We start from the raw sequence: 14,476 nt of genomic DNA, 5'->3' as shown, positions 1-14,476 counted from the left end.
TAGGACCCTTATCAACGGGCTCACCTTTATCCAGGAGCGACGGCATCATAGAGCTCAGGTCACTGAACTGTGATTCAGGAGATGGGAGAGAATTAGAGAAGATGTTGGAATATCAGTCTGGAATATCTTCTCTTACCTCTCCCATGACAGCAATCGGGGTTTCTCCGGTGGCCTGAGCCACTCTGTGTTCCACCAGGTAGAACATGTATTCATCATACAGCAGGCGAATCAGGTGGAAGGACCCAAAACTGGCTGCGCTGCGCAGAGTGAGGTCCCTGATGACCATGGAGCTGAAGAGGACAAAAAGGAAAAAAGATCGAATGCTTGGAGACGGAAAGCAGGATGAGCTTTTCCCCTAAAGGAAGAGGTTGCTACCTGTAGAAGGACCACTTCAGCAGGAACTGGCGCGCAGCTTTGGGGAAGCTGCGACTGCCCTGGTGAGGCTTCAGGACCTGAGTGACCACATTGTCCAGCCAGGTAGCCCACTGGTCCAGGGAGCTCTGCTGCTGCAGGGTGACCTTAAAATCCTGCTCCAGGCGTTGAACCACGCTCTCGTCACACTGGCACACCCAAGACGCCTGTTCCTGTTACACACGACAGAGTGTGAGAGACGGCACCACGGGAAACAACACTCCGCAACAGTATCTCTGAGGCGCCGTGGAGAAGATGGCCAACATTTACCTGAACATTGGCAAAGTCCACCCTGTTGAGGTCAGACAACATCTGGTTGATCTGTGAGGTATTCTGGAGGACGGCGCGGGCTGCCTGGGCCAGGTGGTTCAGACTGGTATAACGTCTCAGTGTCTGGGCAAAGGCACTGACCACCGCCACCTACACCAGGCGGGAAGAGTACACGATGGCTCCAGACACACAAACAGCTGCGAGCAGAAAGGAGGTCTGACTCTTTTTACCTTGGTGCGGATAATCTCTTGAGGAAAGTTGGACATGGCATTGGTGAGCCAGCCCTCCAGGCTTTTAGCAAAGTTACGAATGGCCTGAGTGAGAGTGCCTGAGGAAACGGACATATAAAGACTTTAAAAGATTTGTTTGTGTAAAAAATGTTGGGAGAAAAATCAGGAGAAGTCAATGAATCTTTGTAAACGTTGATGATAGCACACCAGAGCCTCAAGGTGTGGCTCACCCTTCTGTACGATACTATGATGGTAGGAATGGTGATACTAACTGGGAACAGGGCGCAGCACATCTGGTATAAGGATTTCCACCAAAGCCTGGTAAAGGATGTGGTCACAGCTCCTCATCCAGAGTCGAACAGGTTCATATTTACAGAGAGCCACCAGCTTCTCTCTGGGGATCGCACCTTCCACCTCATCATCACTACATAAAAGTCAAAATATACAATCATGCTCACAAGTCAAACTTTGATACTCACACCAATTTTTCCTCCATAAAAAGTAGCAAATGTTGCAGCAAAGGCCGACCTGTTGTTAATGGCGGTGTTTCCGTCGCTAGATGGCGCTGTTGAATACCAAAAGGTCTGCCAGAGTTTTTCAATGTAGTGGAACTGGAGGTTCATCACCACATCTAAAGTGGCCTGTTGAGGGGGAGGGGGAGGGAGAAAGAGAGGGAGGAAGGGGAACAAAACATACAGAGCTGAGCCATGGTAACCAGACACACAACAAAGTTTGTACAGGCAGGCCGGCAGCCTCTCGCGCACCGAGGGCCCTCCTGGTTAGACAATGAGCCAGCTCCACCGCTGCTCCCTGCACATTAATCACCACAATTATCTTCACAGCCGTGTTTCACGTGTCACGGTTTTTGTTCGTGCCATAGTTTTCATTAACGCGGTAGATTCGCCTACTAGTTTGACGCATTTATGAACCCATTATGTTCTTTCCATTTGTGTGTGGCGAGGCGCTGACCCGGAGCCCTGAGCTAAGCTGCGACATCCTCTTTCCTGTTCCAACGTGTGGCGCTTTCAGAAAGCTGCGAAAACGGCCAGGAAGCAGCACGAGACGCCGTCATTAAAGAGATCACCTTTTACTAAAACTCAAAAAAAACAACAACAACCTGATAAGTGTTTTTTAAAACTGGTCTTGTTCAGTCTCCGGTATATTTCTGTTCTGAGTAACAGCCACGCGCAAAGATTCTTTTTGCAGCGGATCTTGTTACACAGCGCCGTAGACTTCAATCACATGATATGTTTTTGCTTCCCTTGCAGCCGTTACCATGGCAACAGTGTTTACAGTTGCCCCGAGCAACAGGTCAAACACAGAAGTTCAAAACAAAAAGGAAAGAATTCCCCATCGTCTCTAAACAAGAGCGTTTTGCCTCAATGGGTTTTTCGCCACACACACAAAAAAAAACAAAACATCATGGCACATAAAAATAAATAAAATCTTGGAGAAAGACGAAAAGTGTGGAGGAGAAATAACATATGCTCACGTGCACAGGCGGTCCCAAATCGACATCCTCTCATGTCAGTGGTTGTACACGATAGTGGATTTTACCACCACACACGACACACCCATTAATCCAGGTTTATAACCCTGGCGTTATAAAGCAAGAACTACTTGTTTACCATAAAAAATCCTGGCCGTTTCCATCAGGTCACTGCTGGCGCAATAGAAAAGTGAAACGCAGAAGCATTAATCGGACACAGGCGGTGAGAACGGCAAGTGACAGAAATGTGTTAGCAGACAAAGAGGAGCCCGTGTGCCTGTCCGCAGACAAGGCTACACAAAGCCCCGAGGGGAGGCCACCACAAAGACACCAAGATGTCCACCCAGCAGCCTGAAAGGTTAATTGGCATGTCTTGAAAGCTGCAGGGAGATGAAAAGACGGCTCGAACAAAGGGAGCGTGGTGAGATTGGACACGAGGAGGGCAGGGATAATATGATAAAGCCAGAGCGTTGCTGCTTTAATCACAGCTTCTCTTCAGCCCATAAAGCCCCCAAATTTTCATGTTGAGTATTAGTTCTCCTCCTGTGAGGAGTCATTACATAACACACCGTGTCTGCGCGGCCTTTTCTTTGTGCGGCTTCTCGGGGCTGCTCTGCCTTCTGTTGGGCTTTAGCACCTGTTGACTGCAGCAGACTTTTTTCCCGCCCTTCCAGTTCAAGACGAGAGTGACGTTCTTTTTTTAATTTTTTTTTTTTTTTTTTTTTTTTACAGAATTAAACGTTTTTTTTAAGCATCTGTGATTGTTCACCTTGGTTTTAAAATGATGGCCCAACCCAAGTAAAAGTGTACCTTTTATTCTCACTGGAGGATCGGAGGAGACATCAATTAAAAAGGTCAAAAAGGTTAACGCCCCATTTGTTCTGCACCTTTAGTGTTCATGCTCAGGACTGAGCTCGACCGTGTTGGTTTTTAAAGTACACTGATGATACATACCTCACAATGGTCTCTGTACAGGTTTTGGAGCTTCTTGATATCGCTCACGGTGATCCGCTCGGGCAGAGACGGAGCGCTCAGGTCAGGGGAGGGAAAGGGAGGCAGGGTGTGAGATGTATCTGCAGGAAGACAGGATTGAAACAGGTGTCAGTGACAACTTGTGTATCCATATATCGGTCACGATGAAGGCGATCAAGAGGTCGTCCATTTCAGATTACAACTTGTCCCACTGAATTTGAAGCATTTGCAGATTCATGGACTGGCTCCTGTTCATACCGATGTACTGCTGATGGTGTTGGCTCTGTGCAGCTACAGACTGCTCCGGGGTGCTGTTACAATGCTGAGAGCTGCCACACAGGCTGTCAGACATACCATCCACCTTTTGTAGAGGTTTGAACCTATACAAGACAGTACAGAAGATGTAATTAGAGAAAAAAAAAGCAGGAACAGCAAAGATATTTCACTCACAAATCAGCCGCTTTAGCCTCCACATCCTCAAAAATGAAATGGATAGAAAGAAAATGAAGCTGACCTTGGTTTCTGGTGGACAGGCTGCTGCCTCATGGCCATGTACTGGGTGTCTTCCTGCAGCCGATTAAGCGGCGAGTCTGGCTTCACCCGGATGCCATAGTAATGATACTTAGAGTTGCCTCTGGGAGACGAGTATGAGAAAAGGCAGAAACTAGTGAGAAGGAGCGGACCTGCCAGTGTTATCACCATCATTATCCTCTTTCATCAGTCTTCAATGCCTATAAGCAGCACCACATTAATCAAATCCAGAACGGTAATGACATTACAGCTATCAGCATCCACAACAACCTCTTCCTGTTTGTACCTGGTGCCAAGGCGCCGGGTCCTTAGACCCATGAAGACGGAGCGAATGAGCTTGCCGAAGGAGGCTGCGTTGACCGGATCCAGTTTCTGCTCCTGACAGTGCCGCAGGTAATGGTTGTAGAGCGAGCACCTGGGCAGACTCACCCCCTCTGCCGTCTCATAGTTGTCCAGCAGCCATTGCAACTGGAGAGGAGAGTCAAATGAACCTGTGAGTCCCAGCGAATCAAGTCACCTTGTTCTGACACCAGAGGGAACTTATCTGATCTGAACAGCAAATAAGCGGCTCTTTACTTTAGAAGGTTATATTTCCTGTTGTAGCAGCATTTAGGCTGCTAAATTATTTTGTTACCGCAGCCTGAACAACAACTCTGGTTGAGTAAAGAGGATAAAAGCATGAGGAGAGAGACACAGTCTGTCTGAAATCATAACAATAATGCAAAAACTGAGCTGGCTTCAGACATTCAGACATATTCATCCATACAAATCACGTGCAAGTCCTGAATTAATGAGAATAACTGAGGGGAAAGAATCTAAACCACAGTTACCAAGTAACCATCAGAAAAACAGACTGACATTTTCATTAAAATGTCATTTAAAAATAAGTGAGGGCATCACAGCGTGAAAAGATGTGGTTGTGACATTAAGCACATTTCTTGGTGTATTTAAAATTCTGAGGAACAGAAATCACAGATATTCATCAATACAGTACAGAAATGTGGTGCACACAAGTTCTTCAGCTTTAGCTTAAGGGGATAAGAAAGTGCAGCTTTTTTTAATCTTTGCAGTTTCTGGGTGACTTACATGGCTGTTGAGCAGGCTGCTTTTGTGACTTGCAATTCCTTCAGACTTTTGGAGGTTTTCAATCGCCATGTCAAGCTAAAGAAGGAAGGAGCATGCAGAAAAGAAAAAAAACAAGTGATAAAAGAGATGAAACAGTGAGACATTACAAAAGGAGGAAAATAGGCAAGGGGTGTACAAAAAAGTGTAGACACATGCACAGAAGATAAAGGAAATAACTGTTAGCAAGCAGCCAGATTTCTGCATTTCCATTCAGATCTGTCAGTATTTTGGCCAAATCCATTATTGGTTGTCAAAGGCATGCAAATCAGGGGACTCAGAGGTAAGCTGCTCAGAGAAAGTCTGTATTCAAACCCTGTAATATATGTGAAAAGGAATCAAAAACAAGGGCACAGGTCACATTGAGTTTGGACAAAGATGTCACTCCCCTCTGTCCCTCCTCTTCCTCTAACCTGGCAACTATATCTGACATCATATGACTAAATACCAAAGGAAATATTTCAAAAAGGCACAAGAAATACAGTAAATTAAGTCCAGTAGCCAAACTTTAGAAAGAGGAGGACAATAAATAAAAAACAGACAGACGGAATTCCAAACCCTCCCGAGGGCTCGTGGCCAAATGGTAATGAGCCCCAGGGGTTGCTTTGTTTCACAGGGTGCTCAAGTGCCTGTGAAAAGCTCTAAAACAAGGCAATGCTAAATTATTTAAACCAATGTCCTGGTTCTAAAAGGCTCTCTGTGCTACTGCAAAAGCAGGAGGCCCCGAATCAGGTTGCTGCTGACCAGCGTCTCAATTTAGATGGGACATCTCTTCAGAGGAAGCCATTAATGTTGTATTAGAGGGTTAAATCGGCGATTTGGCTACATCGGGTGGTTTGTTGGGGCGGATCAAACACCCGTCACAACGTACTCAGTCGGTTCCTGTTGTCGTGCGCTCGTGTTTGCCGTTTCACACACTTGTGAAACACTCACCATAGCTGAGGAGGAGCGGGACGAGTGTGATATGTGGTTACGGCTCCCTTCCATGTTTCCTCCGTGGATCAGGTAAGTGCTCCCACTGGAGATGATGTGGCTGCTGCCCACGTCCATGGCGATGCCCACCATCCCGTGGGGGGGCACACCCCCGCTGGCAGAGGAGACCACCGTGGTGACATGACCTCCACTGCCCTGTGAGTCAAAGTAGTTCCCCCCACTGCTCTGCCCATACAGCTGAGCTTCAGGGTTGTAGGAGTAGGCCGTTCGGCTGGGGGGGGGGGGGGGGGGGACGATCAGATTAGGGCTCGTGTGGTTTATATTTGACTTGCACAATAATCGGAAGATTATAACTCTTACATAGTTCCATTAGTGTATACGGTCTCCCCGCCTTCTCCTACATACTGGACCTGAGATGGATAAACATGCTGTACTTGCTGCACCTACAGGGCAGGAAACAGGAAATCAAAGAAGGAAATATAAAAATCAGGCTTCCTTGATGGTACAATGGTGAGCTGAATTACAACTACTGTCGCAACAGTAACCGATTCTTTTGGATCGAGACAAAAAAATAAAAAGGTGCCTCTGAACGTCTCACGCGAAAAGTGGTGTGAAAATGGAGAAACAACAGAGAAACTGCGACACTAGCATGAAAAAACTGGATGTTTTGAATAAATGTCTGTTTAATTCCCACAAGCTGGGGAAGGTTGAAAAGAAAACTAATGAAATCAACAGTGTTTTAAAACACAGGTTTGAAAAACAAGCTCCAAGTGAAAGCTGTTCTTGTCCTGTGACATGACTTGGAAAGTATGAGCCTCTTCCCCGAGATGAAATCACACAGATCACAAAGATTCATCCCACACATTTTATGATGGGTTTGGTTCAAGTCCCGAAGAATCACATTAATTTAAAAGAACCTTGTTTGAAAGAAAAAGCGTCTGTCATCACTATGAATCATCTTTATTTGTAGATGGAAACATTTGGCTCAGTTAAAGAAACATCAAATTCAGCCCTTTGTTGAATGTCCTGGAGGAGCAGCATTTGTTTGGGTTTTAACTACATTTCTGAACACTGGCCTGGTCTTATTAATAGATTATTAATTGCTTAAAATCCAAACTAACATCTTACTTTTTTTATACAACAGTGGATGTACGAATAACTGACTCTCACTTCCAATGTATAGAAATAAAAGGTGTTACTTGAGTACATGAGCATACAAAATGCCGTATATGCAGCTGCCAGCTCAGTAACAAATGTACTGTACAGATATGTACAGTACTGTGTACCTGCTGAGTGACCTGTTGAACCCTGGGTACTGAAAGCTGCTGTACTTGGCCTCCCTTCTTAGCTGAGCCTATGACTTGAACCAGCACCCTCTGTGTGGATACAAGACATAGCTTAATTACATGGGAGTGCATGTGCAGTCATATGTATACACGCATCATTGGAAGCACATATCAACACACGGCAGCAGAGGTTGACCGATGACGACGTCCTCGGGCAATTTGACCTGCCAGTAATCCGAGTTAATCTGATATAACCCCTCTCATCCATGTGAAAAAGGTCGGAATTTATTAAAGGTCCATACTTTGAGAAACGGCTGAGCTCTAATCAGACTGACAGGTTTTTCCAGTGGTGGTGGTGGAATAGCAAACGCGGCGTCGTGAATGATTCATCCTAAATCTAGCCAGTAATAAGTTAAGTGGAGTGATTAAAACCCGTGATTGTCAGAGCTGTTCGGTTCCTCAAAGAAGGCGACATGGGCAGCGTCAGACGAATCAGTTTGGGCGATTAATCGGTCTACCTCTACGACACAATGAACGATTTCCAACATGCTTGAGGTCGGTTCGGTCGGTATTTACGTGGGATGAAGCACCTACGAGACGTGGAAAGGCGGCACCGTTCAGCAGTTCTTACTTTAGTTACTATACAATAATCATAAGATAAAAACCCACTGCTCAGGCAAGACTGGGCCTCCTACATTACTATCCAAAAGGATGCTACTATTCAATCAAATCGGTCCAGTTTCCAATCCAAAAAACGCTACTTTGTTTTGTTTGGTTTCCACGACAACCTTCCTTATGCGCGCGGAACTCCCAAGGAAAAAAAAGGTGTTAAGTTGTTTCACACGTTTCTCCATTTTTCCTGTCATTAGAGGAGCAGCAGGTGAGAGGGCTTGTGTTACCTGCTGTGAGGCCGGGACAGGCTGTACCACTGGAGCCTGAGCTGATGAGGTTGTCCGCAGTGCCGCCACGCTGCTCGTGGAGTCCGAGCCTCCCTCAGAGCTCTGCATGCTGCATTAAGGGAGACAAATGAACAATTATAAATGTGTCTTTAGATGAAAACACCAGACGGGCCATGCCAATAGGAGCAGAGGCATGTTCGTGCATAACCATGCCAAATCTGGCCCGATTCGCTAATTAAATTGGGGAATTTTTAGCACCCAAGGGGGGTTTCTGGCCTTGCCAGCTCAAGCTGAGTCACTGAAGCTCTGAGACCCTCAGAGCTTGGCCACCTTTGGCATCAATCAGAAGAAAAATGAGTATCCCAGCAGCAGCACACAGACACTGAGGTCCCTGCTGACGGACTGGACCCAGGTGGAAAAGTGCAGTGCTGGAGTTCAAGTTAGTCGCTGCAGCGTGGAAACGTTTCCCGGGGACCAAACCAACAGCCACCAGCTCCGTTTTTTACTTCCCGGGTGACAATGTGCACAGCATAGCAAAGGGGAACTAAAAATGGAGTCACACAAAGGCCGGCTTCTCAGAAAAGGGAAGAAAAGCAAAGAGCGGGAATAAGGCAGGGACAAAGAATGGAACTGTGAGGACGGCTGAATAAGGAGATAAAATACAACTTCCCTCATCTGGGAAAAAGCTGCATGAAAATGGGGGGGGGGGGCGCCTGGCAGGGTCCCGACGATATCCAGCATTTGCTGCGTTCGAGTTTCTTTCTGGGGCTTCAATAATCCAGCTGATATGAGGAAATTCCTTAATGCTTTGTAAACGTTTGTCAGTTGCTATGGTGAGGAATCCATGACAACCAACCCCCCTTCCTCTTGTCCCCGCAACCCCCACCACCCCCATCGTCTTTATAAAGCTCTTGCAGAGGAACTTTCAGAGTGTAAAAGCAAAGAGAGGGGGAGGAGGATTAGAAGAGAGAAATGCTGCACACGGGGGGAGTGAATTGATGAGCAGCTTTTGGTTTAGGGCTGAAATCCAGAAGCAACCGGGAAAGTCAGTAGGTACAGACGAGTGACTGGTGTTTACGGGGAGAAAGCGCCGCTTGACACCCATTATTCCCAACAAATGCACTTGATCGGGATTTCAAACGCATGAATTCACACAAGCCATCACGGAACAATCGTCATAAAACCGGAATTATGTCTCATTTTGCAATATACCTGGATACAATTAAAGTTTACCTCTCAGCTCAAAGAAATCCAGGCAGATATAAATGTGGGAAACAAGGCTGCAGTTTTACAAGCCGAGTACTTACACCAATACAGCGGAAGTAACTGATGTAGTCAGTGTCACTTAAGTTCCAAATACACTGACAACAACCTCATCATATATTTATAGCAGGTTTTCAACTGAAGTGGTGACGTGAGTCTGAGCCGTTCTTTGTCATTAAGAGTGGGAATAACGAGTGTGAGGTAAATAAGAAAGAAAACAACCATACCCTCCACTTTTCCATCTATTAAACCTCAATTCAACACCAGAAAAGCAGAGGTTCCAGGCACCTTCCAGCCTGTGTCGCTTTGACTCTGCACAGCTACACAAAACAGGCAACTCCCATGTGAGCAATTAATAGCATTAGAGAAACAACAGGGAAAGCTACACGCTAGCAATAAGGCGACGGAAAAACAGCGTTAAAGCCTTAAAGTTGCTACCACTGCCGCCCAGGCCCCAACATCTGTCGCTCGCACAGGGCGCAATCTGAGAAAAACACATACAGATGTTCAATTAAAAACAGGAGCCTACAGTCTTGGCTCGTGTTTGAACTGGCCCACATTGTTTGCAGAGCAACAACCGTTGCTATGGGCAACACTGTCCACTCCCGTTTCCAGGAGCCTGTTGCTAGGCGACCAACAGAATACTTCCCAAACCAAACAATGCCACCCCCCTCCCCACCTGATCCTCTGTTACACGCTAAGTAGAAACTTAAGGCAATAAATACTGTGTAAGCTATTAATTTCAGACACCGGGAGACACGATTCTTTCTGGGGAGAAAAATGTAGAGAGGTTTTGCTGGTTTGGACTTGATTGAGGAGGACAGGAAGAAGTTCTGTGTTTTTATAGCTACTTGGTTCTCGGAGGAAGGAGGGCTGTTTAAGTCATCAAGAGATAACCGTCTTTTCTTCGAGGCCTCTTTAAAGTTACTGTAACATAAAATAAAATAACAGGGAAAAAAGCAGTTATCGTTCAAAAGTTCCAGGCCGGTAGATTAATACACTTCTCACCACAAGATGAGATTAAATATGTGCATAACTGCTGCGATAAAGAGACATCGAAGAAGAATGAGTGGAGCTTAATATTTAATGTATGGGAGGAGAAAAACGCATTGACATGCATCTTCTTATTAAAGATGGTTTTGCTTTACAATTTCACCGCCGAGCTAATTTGTCATTATTAAAAAAGCAAGAGGATCTTGCGTTTAATTCAATTGTAACAAACAACATAGGATCACACAGGCGCATGTATCACTCACACACGGAGCAAATTAAGATATGATAAGAGATTTCCACAACAGAGGCTTTTCTCCGAGCCTGTCTCATTAATTCACGGCTAATCCAATCAAAGCCGCTCTCGGGGTCTGCAGATGGCAGAGAGAGGCAGAGCACCAGTGAGAGAGCGCCGATCCCGTTCACCTTCCCCCGGTCATCAACCTGTCCACTCCGTCACCGCGTGCACCGCAGGCCTGACAGCCACCAAGAAAAAAGATCAAACCGTTGCCATGGCGATTGCCTGCGCCCGTGCCATCCACCGGCAATCTCCTCCCACCGGCGCCGTGCCAGATTTCAACAGGCCGGGTGGAGAAAAAAAAAAACTCCGAGACGTCGTCTTGAAGATTTGGAGACGGGGAACAGGGACCTCGCGCGGAGGGCCCCGAGCATTTGTGTCGGGCCGACATGGCCGTGGCGAGCGGCGCTGGAGTGGCGGAGATGATGGCAGCAGAGAGTATAATCAGAGCCAGACGCTTCGCAGACATGTGGGCAGCCCTCGTGCGCGATTACCTGCCTGGAGTGTTCCGGCACCCATCCTGAAACACGTCTCACACAGTTAAATCCACACAGAACATCTACATACAGCAGCGACGGCCCGCACTTCGACACCAACATCTAATCCTCTGGTATAAGAAAGATCAAAGACGGGATCTAAAGGCGGCGGTGTAAGGTTACGCGTCACCGAGTCGTGCTACAGCTGTTTCCTCTGCTTATTAGGGGCTAGCTTGGTGGCTATTCAACGTAAAAACACTGTCTGGATCTATTGTTGATGAAAACCCGGCTGAATCTCAGTAGACAAACGTCTGGGGTTTTGGTTCTGGTAATTACTTGCAGATTTACACTGACAGGAACTCCTTTTAAGCCAAATATACACCTCTCAATAAGCTATCCTAAAACTCCAGCAAAGAAAGGAAAAGTGAAGAGAGGCGTGGGGGGGTGGGGGGGGTCTACAACCTCTGAATGACAGAGATGGGGGAAGCCATTGTGATGCAAATATCATTGTGTTGTCTGCTGTTTGTGGCAGGAAATTTAATTAGCAGTTGTGTAGCTGCGATACAAACAGGTGGAATGTTAAGAATGCCCCTGATAACACACACACACACACACACACACACACACACACACACACACACACACACAGAGAAAAGACAGAAAGAAAAACATCTCATTTCACGACAAGTTTCAACTTGTTGCTACAGCACAGCGGCCAATCAGCAGCAACCGCTCTTGGCACATGATGAGAGTTGATTCTTGGTATCCTAGCAGCGTAAACCTACACCGATACCCAAAATCTTTTCGGCTGCAAGATGTGATGTGACAGGCGCCTCTGCTATTTCGCCGTCAACACTTTATTTCAAAACTCCCTTTGGCAACGGCCGTGAAACTGAAGCATTTCGCGTCTGTAAATAAGCGACTTTCGCCACGTTTATCTGCGATCCTTTATGATTTCCTGATTCTGATAAGAGTTACGGGATCACACATCGAACCTGCGCCAACACACCATGGCGGCGCCCCTGACCTGTAAACGCAACTCTGAATATGATCAACTGTGAACAGCAACAACAAAGTGACCGCAGATCCAGGTCTAAATCTGTAGCAGCCTGTTAGATCGAGAACCTCTTCTCCCAGAGGCAGAGGGCCTCTTCCGGAAAAATCTAAATACAGCAAGAGCGCACACAAACATATCCACACAGCACTCGGGTCGCCCACCCGCCGCCCCAGAGACCCGAGCAGCTGTCCTATTGATAGCTCAACTGTGCTACACGTGGTTGGGAGACCATAAATGTTTTAAACCAGCACACACCACTAGTTATGTCCCTAAAAGAGGGTGTATCATTTAAAGTTGCAATCCTTTTAACCCCCCCCCCCCCCCACCTTCATATTTGACACTCCAGGCACCGTTTTTATTGACCCGCCTCTGCGAGCCAAAGTTGCTCCGTTACTACCGAAGAGTGAAAGTGACCTGATTGAACGTGACACAAAATTTAAAAATATACATATAACAACATTACCCCCCCCCCCCCTCCCAGTCCATTCTGCTTTTTTCCATGACTTGGGTGTATTTGTATATCAAGTTGCCATGCAAACATAACAGTGACATGCTCCAAATGGGAGGTGGGGTTACCGGGGGTTACACACAGTATTCCAGCACACTCATCTCTTTATTTTCTGTGTAGATGCTCAGTTTCTGTCTCTGACACTTGTCTGGATTCAACTCTACAGTCGAGCGTTGTGTTTTACATTAATATGGGGGGTTTTTTCCTTCATTTCTACGCAAATGGAAACAGCACAACCGGTAGAAACAAACACCCGTCCTCAGCACCTTCGTGCAGATAAATATTGAGGGTTTTTCAGCAAGCACAAATGATAATTGGACAAATTCCCAGGCCACAAAGATTCTTCATAATGCTCCAGTAACAAACATCATTACAAATGGCTGAGCATCTGACAGCTATCTCATTAAAATTAATCTAAGGGAAACGAATAAATACAGTCCCAAAAGGGAAAGGGAGCTTTGCAAAGAGCTGGAAACCCACCACGGCGCAACGCCACTGAAATTTAAAGCACTTTATACTATAGCATCTGCACAGATCGATGCAATAAACATCATTACGATATGGATTAAGTTGAATAAAGCGGCTGACAGGATCAGGGGCGCCGGCTCAATCGGATTAACGTCATCTGTAATCTCTTTATCAGTTCTTTAATACAAATTCTTTAAAACTTCGGCTTAAAACACAAGATTCGCTTAAATAAAGGGGCAGAATAAAACAACTATCACAGCACCACCTAGCTGTAACGCAGACCCTGGTGCCGCCTGTGAAACGTGAAAACTTTTACCGAATTTGTTCCATTATGGTGGCGATCGGCTGAGTGATCGTGGGAGATCCACCCGGGTTTCCCGAGAGACCCGGTAAAGGGGGGCTCGGCGTCACGGTGCCGCGGCTATAACGCCACTCGGCTGACCCGGGTGGTATTTTCCGTTCACATTAGGAGGTTTTACCCGGGAGACTGCGAGCCGTAGTCAAAGTTCTCCCCCTCCGGCGTGTTCGCGCTCCGTCACGCGGACGGAACGCACCGTTTTTGGGGGGACCCGCGTTGCTAATGCTGGCTAACAGCGGTGCCACCTGTTTGAATGCGCGTGTGACAAAGACGCGAGGCGAAACAAAGTTTGGCGGTGTCGTGACGAGACCGAGCTGTCGTTCTCCCGCCCCGCGAACGGCTCCGCTCAGACGGGAAGAGACACGCATCGCCCCGGGCTCTCGGGGTTAGCATTAGCGTTAGCTCCGCCGGTAGCCCGGCCAGCCATCCAGCTGGGGCTGAGCTGGAGGTGCGTTCACGCCTCGCAACGTAGCAACAAGTGGGAAGTGATGCGGATTCGCTTTTCGAGGGCGCAAAAAAAGGGGTCGTGTGTTTGAGAAACATCACAGCAAGTGTTGAAAAGCGACCACAACTGGTTCCTGACGCTGACTTCAAGTGAGAGAAGCGGTTTCCCCTCATAGGTGTGTGTCAGCCGAGACGCTACCAACAAGGGAAAGTTATGTGGTGGAAAAGACGGTCGGCTCCAGATGACGCACACGTTTTCTCTTAGCGTACAGGTTGTAGACGAAATCACAAAAAAAAACATAATCACCTTTGCTTTTGAGAAAAGTTTCTCTTTCCCCTCTCTCCTCGTCGCCCGTGACTTCCAGATGCTGCTGCCGCCGTTGCTGAGTGTTGCGCTGGTTGGTAAGTAACTGTCTCCACGGCTACAGTCACTATGGCGCGAGGGGGTCTCGGGGCAACTGTTGCTACCCT

General features: G+C 46.9%; 1 protein-coding gene across 3 annotated transcripts in view; it reads right to left on the bottom strand.

The window, feature by feature from the left end:
- rfx2 (regulatory factor X, 2 (influences HLA class II expression)) overlaps positions 1-14,476 on the bottom strand; it is a 16,734-nt gene extending 2,258 nt beyond the window's left edge. Inside the window, exons 1-17 of one of the 3 annotated variants that reach the window (XM_011619373.2) lie at positions 14,313-14,476; positions 8,144-8,252; positions 7,245-7,334; positions 6,319-6,401; positions 5,959-6,229; positions 4,990-5,064; positions 4,190-4,371; positions 3,887-4,006; positions 3,631-3,752; positions 3,355-3,473; positions 1,440-1,552; positions 1,184-1,335; positions 912-1,009; positions 682-831; positions 376-584; positions 137-290; positions 25-67 (exon numbers count right to left, since the gene is read on the bottom strand). In XM_011619373.2, the coding sequence (XP_011617675.1) occupies positions 25-67; positions 137-290; positions 376-584; positions 682-831; positions 912-1,009; positions 1,184-1,335; positions 1,440-1,552; positions 3,355-3,473; positions 3,631-3,752; positions 3,887-4,006; positions 4,190-4,371; positions 4,990-5,064; positions 5,959-6,229; positions 6,319-6,401; positions 7,245-7,334; positions 8,144-8,251 (2,089 nt within the window). In that variant the 5' untranslated portion in view covers position 8,252; positions 14,313-14,476. The remainder of the gene's footprint in view (positions 1-24; positions 68-136; positions 291-375; positions 585-681; positions 832-911; positions 1,010-1,183; positions 1,336-1,439; positions 1,553-3,354; positions 3,474-3,630; positions 3,753-3,886; positions 4,007-4,189; positions 4,372-4,989; positions 5,065-5,958; positions 6,230-6,318; positions 6,402-7,244; positions 7,335-8,143; positions 8,253-14,312) is intronic. The other 2 variants (XM_029827773.1, XM_029827774.1) reach the window with 2 other exon arrangements.

This window comes from Takifugu rubripes, chromosome 20 (genome assembly GCF_901000725.2).
Source record: "Takifugu rubripes chromosome 20, fTakRub1.2, whole genome shotgun sequence".
NCBI classification, from domain to species: Eukaryota; Metazoa; Chordata; class Actinopteri; order Tetraodontiformes; family Tetraodontidae; genus Takifugu; species Takifugu rubripes.
Note: the sequence above shows the minus strand (reverse complement) of the source record. Positions and strands in the feature narration are given on the sequence as shown.